Source organism: Talaromyces proteolyticus (assembly GCF_021365285.1).
Source record: "Talaromyces proteolyticus strain PMI_201 chromosome Unknown BGW36scaffold_3, whole genome shotgun sequence".
Taxonomy (NCBI): domain Eukaryota; kingdom Fungi; phylum Ascomycota; class Eurotiomycetes; order Eurotiales; family Trichocomaceae; genus Talaromyces; species Talaromyces proteolyticus.
In genome coordinates, this window is record NW_025764279.1 from 1,724,141 (window position 1) to 1,735,464 (window position 11,324).

The 11,324-nt window shown below is 46.5% G+C and overlaps 3 protein-coding genes across 3 annotated transcripts; 1 reads left to right on the plus strand and 2 right to left on the minus strand.

The window, feature by feature from the left end:
- Nucleotides 1–2,356: 2,356 nt before the first annotated feature.
- On the minus strand, nucleotides 2,357–4,932 carry BGW36DRAFT_372249 (uncharacterized protein). The gene is made up of 2 exons (XM_046215455.1): nucleotides 4,706–4,932; nucleotides 2,357–4,655 (listed from the first exon to the last, which is right to left on the minus strand). The coding sequence occupies exons 1-2, from the start codon at nucleotides 4,829–4,831 to the stop codon at nucleotides 2,466–2,468; spliced, it is 2,316 nt and encodes a 771-aa protein (XP_046075500.1). The 5' UTR covers nucleotides 4,832–4,932; the 3' UTR covers nucleotides 2,357–2,465.
- Nucleotides 4,933–5,750: 818 nt separating this feature from the next.
- Nucleotides 5,751–7,477, plus strand: BGW36DRAFT_336529 (putative NADH pyrophosphatase). Its single transcript, XM_046212967.1, has 2 exons — nucleotides 5,751–6,202; nucleotides 6,250–7,477. The coding sequence occupies exons 1-2, from the start codon at nucleotides 6,109–6,111 to the stop codon at nucleotides 7,416–7,418; spliced, it is 1,263 nt and encodes a 420-aa protein (XP_046075501.1). The 5' UTR covers nucleotides 5,751–6,108; the 3' UTR covers nucleotides 7,419–7,477.
- A 326-nt stretch (nucleotides 7,478–7,803) lies between these two features.
- BGW36DRAFT_356265 (uncharacterized protein) lies at nucleotides 7,804–11,130 on the minus strand (the record flags this gene model as incomplete). The annotated part of the gene is made up of 3 exons (XM_046213748.1): nucleotides 7,804–7,993; nucleotides 8,050–9,927; nucleotides 9,986–11,130. The coding sequence occupies 3 exons, from the start codon at nucleotides 11,128–11,130 to the stop codon at nucleotides 7,804–7,806; spliced, it is 3,213 nt and encodes a 1,070-aa protein (XP_046075502.1).
- Between the last annotated feature and the right edge of the window lie 194 nt (nucleotides 11,131–11,324).

Sequence of the window (11,324 nt, forward strand, 5' to 3'; positions counted from 1 at the left end):
TTCATCGGCAAGTTCCTGAGGAAGTCCCCTATTCATTTCGGTCAATAACAATGTATCTCCGTAAGGTCTTCCTATAACGCACCACTGCACGGCCCACTTTGAGGCGCAGAAAGCTTCATAAGCCTGACGACAACGACGGATCGCTTCTCTCCTAGAGGACTGAGCATCCATAAGAATCCCTTCTTCCCTCCTAAGCCAACCTCTAGCTTTACGCTCTGAGATTACTCATGGTAAGTGGTGTCAAATTTCAATAGATTTAAAGTAACTTACGGGATGCTGAAGACCTTGTTTGTGCTTCGATGAGGCGATTGTTGGCCCGGTCAACATACTGTTGTCGCAATCTGACCTCCTCAACGGCAGATTCTACAACCTGAACGGCACGCCAGTATTCTCTCTCGCTGGAAGGCATGTTTTGAAAATCAACTAATTGTTCTGGAATAAAGAAAAAGTAAAGGATGTATACACGTATATATATAGCTGTAGCCGAATATGAACGTAGTAAGAAGTAGGGTTTTTACGAAACACAATGTCAAGTAGGATATTGGAGGATTTATATAATATTTGTCACCTCTAGATTCGCACATTAACATTGAATGCATGGCTCATATGCCAAATCGGAACACATGCATGGTCAAACTTTGAATTGAAATGGCTGCATGCGATGATAGCAAATAAACGATTACTCGAAACAGACGGCTTCGATTTCGAAGCGCTTGCCCGCATGAGACTTGTATAAAGAAAATCCTATTGCCAATCAACTACTTTAGAGACGTATAATATGATACAAGCGCTGAAGCATGCACGTCTTCGCGCCTTGGGCTTCGCGCCTTGGGAATCGCTGCACTTGAAGCTACAAACAACTGCTAAGCGCTTGAGTAGGGGGTCCTTGTGCCATAGTAAGGAAATACCCACTGTGCTTGCATGTAATCATCCAATCACATGTAAAGTCTCAAGTCTAGATCAAAAATCAGGCAAAGTATCTTGATTTCATTCTTATCAGTATACTCCCTATTGATGTCTCCAGGTGTCGGTGGTAACCATTTTCTTCCGGCGCCTAAATGTCGATCAGACTACTGGTGAGAACAAGCGCTATATCTATGTTTATAACAGACCATTCATATAGAGAGTCGCTGGGATTGTTGGTGGAAGTGGGGCGTTCTAGTTTCATGTTAATCACGCTACATATATTTATAGGAATAATTAATTAACCCTGGCGCTTACATGTATGTTATGATACTACCGTTGTTTGAGTAATTGGCGCGTTCATATAGTGGCAGAATTTGCCTGCCGCCTGGACTACCTGTCTCAGAGCCTCATAGCCACTCATTATATCTGGCCTAAGCCAACATTAAACCACACACTTAACAGGCAAGAGATTCAATATAAAAATCTATTAAATATTATAATAGATTAAAAGAGAATTAGGTCCTCTTTTTCCAGACATCTTTTTTATAATAATATCGGGTGCTGCGCAGCACTATTATGCCATATTATAACAGCGTCAATCAAAATATCAAGCAGAGTGACAATTAAATCGGATTTTGACATAAAAAATCAATATAAATATATAGTTAAAATGAGCAATCTTAATATTAATTAAAAGCTTTTGATAAGATCTATCACTTCTAAGAAGCGGAATTTAAAGTCTTTATATGTTGAACGCAGTGGTCAAAAATTCCAAATGTAGTCACTCATCAACCGTTGACAATAAATTTTGACATAAAGCTATCAGACGCTGACGCCAAAGGTGCATCAACTGACTTACTAGGCCTAGCCTAGTCAAGTAGCAGAAAACCTGCCAAGGATAGACCACCTTTAGCGTCAAGCGTCTGTTGTACCATCTCCGCTGTAATCCTTTTCTTTGCATGTGGGAGTGCCGAATGTCTCCATATTGACATATCCCTCGATAAATTTACTTCCATATCAACTGTACTATAAAATACATCATTCTACTCTTGTCATATTGAGAATGAGTGTGGAAAACCAAAGGAAATTTAAATGTTGTCCCATGGCCCTGCGGTGTTCTTTAAGCATGCCGACACCAGTCAACTATGTTATTATATACATGTATTCTTCAATATATAATTATAAGTAACAAGTTTCACTCTGTTATTTACTCGTCACTTGCAGCAGTTGTCAAGGACCAGCTAAAATAAGTTTTATTACATGGTAGTTGGTCTTAGCTACATGCATTCACTTATATCAAATTGATCGAGTCTTCAAATATTTACCTCGACATTTTGGTTTTCTATTCTCCTTGTTTATCAATTGCATGTGGTTGCCTTCCACTTTCCACGACTTGCTACACTTAATACCTCTATGTTAAGATGGTGGCGTTATTCTTCAGAAGCTGTGTTACATAACTATTGTAGAAAAACAAGAACAAGATTCCTTTAATAGTCAAGAATTTCAGTAAAATAGTGATATTCAAACGATTTTTCAACAGTCCACACTAGTCACCAGACTTAATCCAATCCAATAATTTTCTGTCCACTTGGAATCCGGCTCTCGTATTCCAAAACTAGCTTTACATCTTTCCCAGGCCGCAGGTCGATAGTCCACTTTACCTGACCATTCTTGCCTAGGTGAACTTGGCCCTTGCCCTTCTTCCCTCCATCCAAGATAGCATCCAATTTCACGCTATCATTTTCCCTATCCAGCCCCTTCGGTTCGAGGATATTGACGCGTAGATGCTCATCCTCACTAACAGGAACCTGGTCAAAGACGGTAATGGAAGCAGTAACCTTTTTGGTATTCTTAATCCAGCAGGTGCGGGTGAAAATTGCCGATTCGTCTTTGTTAAAGAATCCGGAACTTGCGCGACGCACCGTTGGCTTAGCATATGTGACCTGAATAGATGGATCAACCCCTAGAGAGAGATCGACGAAGTTGTCCGGTTCGCAGTTTGGAAGGGTGGTAGAGCCGAGGAATGTCCCGTCGACAGTCATGCCGGCCTTTCCGCGGATAAGGCTCACGGATGTAGTGTTTGTGATGCGAGCCTTGAGGAACGCTGCGTGACGGAGTTTAGGTACAAGCACATGTGAGAGTGTGAGAGATTTGATTTCGAGTTCGGTAATGACATTGCGTCGTTTGACTGAAGATGGATTGATGGTGCGTTGCCCAGAAAGCTCGTAGGTTGTTGTCAGGCCGTAGCTCTGGTGTTGAGAGTCTTGGTGGCCCAGAGCATTGAGCTCGGGATTCAACGTCAATGCATCATCATTATCGTCACTATCTTCTTCATTTTCTCTACTAAGTTCGGCCGGCGTATTGTCCTGTCTTTCACTTCTTTGACCAAACAGTCCTTCATTTTGTGCACGGCTAAATAAGGACTGCGTGGCGCCAAAAGGCGATACGTGAGCTGCTGGCGGCGGCGGCGGCGGTAGTGGAGCAGGAGCAGGAGCAGATTCTGTGAATGGTGCATCACGGCGAACGGAACCAAAGCCTGAAGCACGAGCTGGGGGAGCAGCACTTCCAAATAACGCTTGTGAAGTACTAGAGATAGGAGCGGCACGTCTAAGCTCTTCCGATTTGCTGAATATAGATGGTGGCGCTGCACTAGTATTCTTAGTAAATGAGCTTTTCGCGGGATACTCGCTTTGACTGCGTAGGCCATTCGCCCATATTTTATTCCCGGTATCAAACTGGTTTGCCTTTGCGAGTTTGATATGCCATGGATCCAGATGGGGAATCTTCTCGTCAAGTCCAGAGAAGGAGGTCTGCGAATTCGAGAAAGTAACCTTTGCATTCTTCCAAGTTTCGGTGGTCTGGTTCTCGAACTCTGCACGGTAAACTAGCTTGGCCGAGGATGTTGGTGTGTTGATACTTAATTCGTAACGAGGATCCCACTTTGCTGCAGGGACCACATATGTGAGCAGAAGGCTGACGGTATCGCCATCCAACGAGGTGGAGCTGGAATGGCCAGCACCTTTTTCGTTGGCAGAAACAATAGAACTTCGTCGACTTGAGCCAGGTGTAGAAGTTGATAAACCATCCAAATGGATAACAACTTGGCTGACGTTGCTTGTCCAAAATTTTCTTCGTTGCTCTAGAACTCGCTGTTTTTCCTGTCTTTTCTGCTGTCTTTCGCGGGCTTTCTTCTCTTGCTTTTCGCGAATTTCACGAGTTACGGCCTTCTTAGCCTTTTCAAATGCATTCTCCGCGCGTACCAGCTTTCGGCGAGCTTTTTCTAGTTCTTCCTGCTGTGCGGGAATATCTGCAGTCGATTTTTGATGCCTGTGGCTCTCTGAAACACGTTGCACTCTGTAGACGTCGAGGAACTCATTCATCTTAGACACCTCTACTTCTTGGGCCTGGAGGCTTTGACCATACTGATCCAGGAACTCTAGCAGTTTAACCGAAGTTGCCTGTTCGTTCTTTGAAGCTGCTAGTGCCCACTCGGCGATCCGTACTTCTTCTTTGGCTTTGTCAATGGCGACTCTACCGGGTCCGTCATTGTCGTCAAGAGCTTCAAGATCCGAGTCTGACTGATCATCATCGTCATCATCTTCTGGGTATACATCCTTAAACTGCTGTTTGCGCGGAACGATTTCTGTCTGGATGTTTGTGATTGTCGCGGGGCCATAGCCCTCTACGCGGACAGAGTCGGGATCCAGCCTGGGATCAAGACCCAAGACAGTAATTTCGTTCGCATGGGCCTTTCAGATGTTAGCTGTGGGTGAAAAGAGTTTTGGTTGACAGTACTCGCCTTGATTTGAATGTCTTTGATTTCTCGAATAATTGTTGCTTTGGTTGGGGCAAAGCTCACTGCCTTGGTGGGCAGATCGAAAATGTCGATTTCCAAAGTATGAGCTACATCCAGAGAGGTGGACATGGCGATCGGGGTATTATTGATTATTAGCCCTCTGTTATATATACAAAAGCACAAAATGTACGCGAGGAGTTATGGACAATAAGTTGAAGCGCGAGAACTACGAGGTTCAATTTGACTTTTATAGCTGCCGTTTTGCAGGCAGCAAGGCAGACCGGGCCCCTCTCTCCCGGCTGAACTCAAACTATCCAGCTGCCTGCGCAGGCATTCATTTAAAGTAATAACTCCATTTACTCAAATCAACATGTGAAGTAGTAAATCATTTATTTAAAGTGATATTTGCATACATCAACGTGTTCTGGCGGTGCGACCTCCACTCCGTGTCTGGTTCATTCGGCGATATATATTCTAACCAAACGGGTAATATATTGCTCGATTTGGAAGGCAGCCACATGTAAGCAACTATATACACTCCCGAAAGCTGAAAATAAATCCTACGCAATCTTACAAGGTAGGGAAGATCCACTGGCCGCGACTATTAAGATTTTTAATTTTCTTAAGTCTTTCATCAGCCGGTGTCTGCTTTACATGTAACAACCAATTCATCGTGTTACGTATTATTATAAAAAGAACTAATATGTCAATTGATACTATGGGGAGCCTTATCTTGCATGTACTACACGTCCTTGGGAATTAAACAAATTAAGCATTATATATTGAGGTTAACTGGGGTGTCCCCAAAGATGCTCACCTGAAGCGGTTACTGTAATATTTCGGCACATATAATATTTTCTGTTTTGACTAATTTCAGATGTTATATAGTGATATTAGGATTGCAGCCAAACTGGTGTGCTGTATTAATTTTAAAAGATGGACAGGGCAAATCAGAACTCCTTTTTGTACATGCGTAGGAGTGGAGATATGAGAGTTAACGTGGGGTTCGTGAGGGGTAGGGGAGGCTCGGGAGTTTTCGTCCAACATTGTCTACTTCAAGATCTGTTTGAAGGATATAGTAAGAGGAGAAGAGGTCACTGCAAGACTGTTTTCGCCTGCAAATGGAAGTCTTATTCAGCATCACAGGCTGGCGAATAGGAAAAAGAAGGGCCTTCTCTCCGGACTGTCTGGGCTGACCCTCGGCTGATATTGCGAGGCTGATTAATCCATAATCCATAATCCATAATCTTCTCCAGGGTGGAGACACGATGCCTTTCTATCAGGAACCATTTCTTACACCTAGACTATTTTTTATTTTTCTTTCGTGCAGAGTATATATATTTTTGCCGCCTTTACTCTCTTGGTCATCGCGCTAGCCTGTCGCACTTCGACTGAGAACGTCCACGATGAGCAGCGATCACCTTCCCACACCAGCCCATGTTCAGGCAGACTCAATGTTGGCGAGAAAGTTCGGAAAGGAGACTGTCAACTATTTTGGCGGTCAGTGCACCATTTACAGTCTCTTTCTTAGATCCTAATTGTTACAGGGAGCCCACTCAATCGGCTTTCTTTCCTGCGCACCGACTATCCCTTCCTCTCTGCCGCCGTGAAGCACCCCTCTTCGCGATTCATCCTCCTAGACAACCTCTCACCATTAGTCAAATCCCCCAGCGCCCTCTTCCACGCGCAGCACTCGGACGTGCAGAGCCTACTACCAACATCATGGTTTGACCTGCCCGAAGAGGACTTGATCCGCGACTTCGACTCGCGCATCACACGGCCCGATCTGGTCTTCCTGGGAATAGATGAGAGCGCGGCCGAGAGCGGAGCGAAAGACGAGGACTTGCTACAATGGAAGATCTACAAGGGCCGACCGTATTTTGCGCTGGACGTGAGCGAGAAGGGCAACGAGGAGCAAAAGGCCACAGCGCGTGCACTGGTCGAGACGCTCAAGCAGAAAGGAGTCACGCCTTATCTGTCGAGGATTCATATGACTCTGCTGCCGGATGAGGGTGCTATCTATGCACAAGCCCGAGCTTACTTGGACTGGAATAACCGCAATAAGTTCTGCGGCACCTGCGGTTATCCCACGTTGTCTGTGAACGCTGGCACCAAGCGCACATGTCCACCTACCGACAAAGCCTATGCCGCTGAGGGCAAAAACCCAGAGAAGCCGCCCTGTTCAACTCGCACCACCTTAAGCAACCTATCTTTCCCGCGCACTGATCCCACCATTATCGTTGCAACGCTCTCAGTCGATGGCAAGCGATTACTCCTCGGACGCTCAAAGCGGTTCCCCCCACACTGGTACTCGACTCTGGCTGGGTTTATCGAACCGGGTGAGTCTGTTGAAGACGCCGTGCGCCGCGAGGTATGGGAAGAGGCTGGCGTGACGCTCTCTCGTGTCGTGATTCACTCGACTCAGCCCTGGCCGTATCCAGCCAACCTAATGATTGGCGCCATTGCGCAGGTCAGTGACCCGGCGCACGAAACTATCAATCTGGCGCATGACCCGGAACTGGAAGATGCTAAATGGTTCACCATTGCTGAGGTTGAGGAGGCGTTGAGGAATGGGACGAGTGCATTGGGTGAGCCTGCGAGTAAGAATTATATCGAGGGCAATTTGCGATTGCCGCCGCCTACTGCTATTGCAAATCAGCTAATACAGGCAGCGGTCAGCAAGGAATATGTGGGGGATAAGCTTGCTAGGATGTAGATATCGTGTCATTTATCAGTAGTTATATAGACCTTTGAATATAGATCTATTTTGGTCGTAAAATCATTACCCATGCATATCATCAAACCTACAACAATTGACACAGGCTTATAGGTATCATGAAGAATCTTTATAATAGTATACATGTTTAGATTCTTAGTATATCTTCGACATCATCGCTCATCTGCATCCTGTGGCTGAGCTTCTAAATATGACAACGCCGATCATCAAATCGAACGGCCGAATTAATAATAATGGGACCGCTACTCCCAAATGAAAAGGACCGCGTTAGAACAATGGAACTTCCAAGCTAGTAACGAAGGTGGACACATGCGAATCCAGACATGAGGTGATAAACCAAGAATCAATAGTAGTGCAAGAGCAATCAATGGTCTTCAGCATCATCAATATCTTGACGAGCCCTCTTCACTTCGCGCTCATCCTCTTGAGAGTGCATATTGCCTGCCTTGCGTTTTTCCTTCTCCTTTTCTTTTTCTCGGCGAGCTTCTCGATCCTTTTCCTTTCGGAGGGCTTTGGATTCAAACTCATGCCAATCGCCTTGAACATTTTCCAGTCTGCAAGTGTGAATGTTAGCATTAACGAAGAAAGAAAAAGTAAGGACACAACGTACTCTGTAGCCTGCTGTGGACCCGGTTCTTCAGTGACGAAGTAGTCATGTGCGAGCACTTCTTCCGCCGTAGGCCGCTTAGCAGGATCATAGTGGAAAATTTTAGAAACGAGATCTAATGCCGCGGGGCTCAAAATATCCTTGTAGACTTCTTCGAAAACCCTCTTTTTCCTCTCGGTAGGTCCCAGCAGTTCTACCCATGGCATATCGACAATACCGGGCCACTCGGCTCGCGTTGGACTTCCCAGGCTACTATAAAGCTTTTCAAGTTGACTGATTTCTCGCCCGTCTCCAGGGAAAACAGCCTTTTTGGAGAACATTTCCACAAACACACAGGCAGCACTCCAAATGTCAACAGCGGGTCCATACCGAGTATCGCCGAGTAGTAATTCTGGAGGTCGATACCAGATGGTGATGACGCGGTTGGTGTAATCAAGCTGGCGGCTTTTTGAAAAAAACCGCGCCAACCCAAAGTCTGCAAATTTCAGCTGTCCGCGATTGCTGATAAGAATATTTGCCGCCTTGATGTCTCGATGTAGCACACCACGGTGGTGAAGATACAGGAGTCCTCCAAACATTTGCATCGAAAGGTCCTTCTTGTGAGCATCGGTTAATGTGAATGAAGGATGATTGATCAAACCAGTCAGATCATGCGACAGGTATTCGAAAACCATGAAGCATTCGTTCTTTTCCACCATGACCTCTAGCAAGCTTACAATATTGTTGTGTCGCAAATGTTGTAGTAATTTGATCTCTCGAATAGCAGTGACCGGGAAACCATCCTTCTCCCCTTCCATCCGTATTCGTTTCAGAGCAACCTTTCCTTGAGTATATATGTGTATCGCTTTGAAAACTTTCCCATATGTACCAGCACCGATAACAGATTCGTTCCCAGGTTTGCGGAAATACACCGAGTCAGACTCTCGGTATTCTTCAGGTAATGTCGGACGAGGATTTGGGCGTTTGGCTATTTTTTTCTGTTTCTTGTGATCAGGTGATCGATCGCGATGGCGATCCTGTCTCATATCTGGGCGATGATCATCCCGGCGTCTGTCTTCACGAGGATCAAAACGTCTATCGTCTCTCCGAGAATCACGAGGATTCCTATCACGGAAGTCCCTGCGGTCTTCTCTACCCCGACCACGGTGGAAATCGCGATCACGGTCTCTTCGATCTTGGCGAGAATCATGCTTGAATTTCGGAGGAGGCGGTCCAAGTCTGTTTCGAGGCGGTTCTGGTGCGCGTGGCGGTGGCTGCGGCGCCGAGGTTCGGGGAGGCTCTTTGATTTGCATTCTTTGCGCTAAATCAGGAACAGGTTTGGTTGCAGGAGCAGGTGTTGCTTTCGTTTTGAATGCAAAGCTGAATTTACCACCTTCTTTCGCTGGAGTTGTCGATGTATTAGGTGGTGGCATCTTCTGAGTGTCTCCATTCTCTGAACCATGCTTTGAGAGGGAGTCTTCTATATGTAAATCACTCGAAGGATTTGGCGTGATTTCATGTTCTTGAAACTCAGTAGGTGGTTTATCCTGAAAATTAGTCGGTGGTTTATCCTCCGGTGGTGGGTGAAGTAATGGGGTGTTTGAGCCCGAGAAACTGTGAGAACTAAGAGGACTGTGATGTCCCCCACGACCCCGCGGTGCTGATGCGACCCATTGGAGGTTATTGAAGTGTCCTCGACCGCGGTGCGAGGCCGGCCCTCCATAACCTTGAGAGCCTTGGTTTGAGAACCTGCGGTCTTGAAAGTCGCCTCTAGTATAGCTTTCACGCTGAGGAGAGCTGGGGCGGCTATTGTTGGAATTTTGGTTTTGATTGTGATGGGAAGGTCTTTGTGGTGGCCTTTGAGATGAATATGTGTTCTGTCTATATTGAGGTGAATGGCTCCTAGTAGATTTTTTTGGTTAGAAAAATTCAATGCATGTAGATCTTCTCTCAAGCTTACCCGCGTTGCGCCGACGGCCCTGGCTGGCTGTTCCACCCCCCTAGTCCGCTTGAGTGAGGTGACCCAGACCGGGGCGAACCATGATATGAACTGTTAGAATTTCCAAACTGTGGGGGAGAATATCGTCGAGTATCAAGACGCGGACGTGACAGGCGTCCTCGCTGATTGGCTTGCATGTTGAACGGCCGAGTTTGAAAAGAATCTTGCATGCGATCGTCACCATCAGTGTTATTGGGATTTTCGGAATCCAAAGTGGGTATCGGTCGAGGTGGTGACGGAGATCGCTTTGAATCACCAACAGCTGATTGAGAAGGCTTGCTGGGGCTCATTTTAAGGGTCTGACTCGGCGATATCGACCGTGACCGTCTTGAGGAAGTCGAATGTATAGAGTAACGTGATTGGTCGCGTTCAAAACGTCCTTCGTAAGTCGACTCACGGCTACCTGATCTAGGGAAGCTTAGGCTTGATTGGGAATTGCGTCGTGTTGTTGGTAGGGAGGCGTCGGAGTTGAAAAAACGGGAATTTGACTCAGTTTCGTCTTCTCGGCGAGGTCCGAACCGATTAGTTTTATTTCGCTGATTCGGGTGATTGCTAGATGAATTATCTTGGAATCGGTTTTTTCTTGACGGCTTCCCACGATAACTTGGTCGCCCACGAAAGCTTTGCCCGCTGTTCCGACTGTCACGAAAGTGGTCCCGATGGGCCTCGTGCGGTGAACGACTTGAACTTCGTTTTCGCTTTGGGAAAGATGCTGAGGTTTCACTGCGATGTTCAGGTTGCACACGTGATGGATTGTTGCCGGCTCCTTGAGAACGCCTCAACTCTCGCTCTGCAGGGAACGGGTGACTGGATGGTTTGCGATCAGAGTGATGTGGCACTCGTGGATTCGATAAGGGATGAGGAGATGGTCCACGGGATCGAGTTATATCGTGCCTCGATGGGGGGCCACGATGCGCTGAGGGTGGTGATGATCTACGATCAAATCCACCAGGTCTGAATTTGCCTCTGGCTCTATTGCGGCCTCTTTCGTGCTCAACGCCCCGTCCGTGACCTCGGTCCAGATCACGATCTAGCACACTGCCTCGAGGCTCTTTGGGGACTCTCCACTGGTCTCTCAGCCCCGGACTCTCTCTCGATCCAGCCATGTAAACTCCAGTGCCTGCATCTGGTGGGGAAAAAAGTCAAGCAGTCACACCATCACGCGTACGCAAATGAATAAGGACGATGACAGAAGATGGTGCACAAAGTCGAAAACGGGTATAGCGGCGTATGGTGTCGCTCTAATCCCACATTTCATGCCTATCGCACAAGGTCTTGTCGGCTTGCTGAATTGTCGTGT

Excerpts from the sequence above, each read along its gene's own strand:
- BGW36DRAFT_372249 (XM_046215455.1), bottom strand. The coding sequence starts at position 4,831 with ATGTCCACCTCTCTGGATGTAGCTCATACTTTGGAAATCGACATTTTC. Across the intron at positions 4,656-4,705 it reads TCAAAGACATTCAAATCAAG|GCCCATGCGAACGAAATTAC; the intron begins GCGAGTACTGTC and ends AACATCTGAAAG.
- BGW36DRAFT_336529 (XM_046212967.1), top strand. The coding sequence starts at position 6,109 with ATGAGCAGCGATCACCTTCCCACACCAGCCCATGTTCAGGCAGACTCA. Across the intron at positions 6,203-6,249 it reads GACTGTCAACTATTTTGGCG|GGAGCCCACTCAATCGGCTT; the intron begins GTCAGTGCACCA and ends TAATTGTTACAG.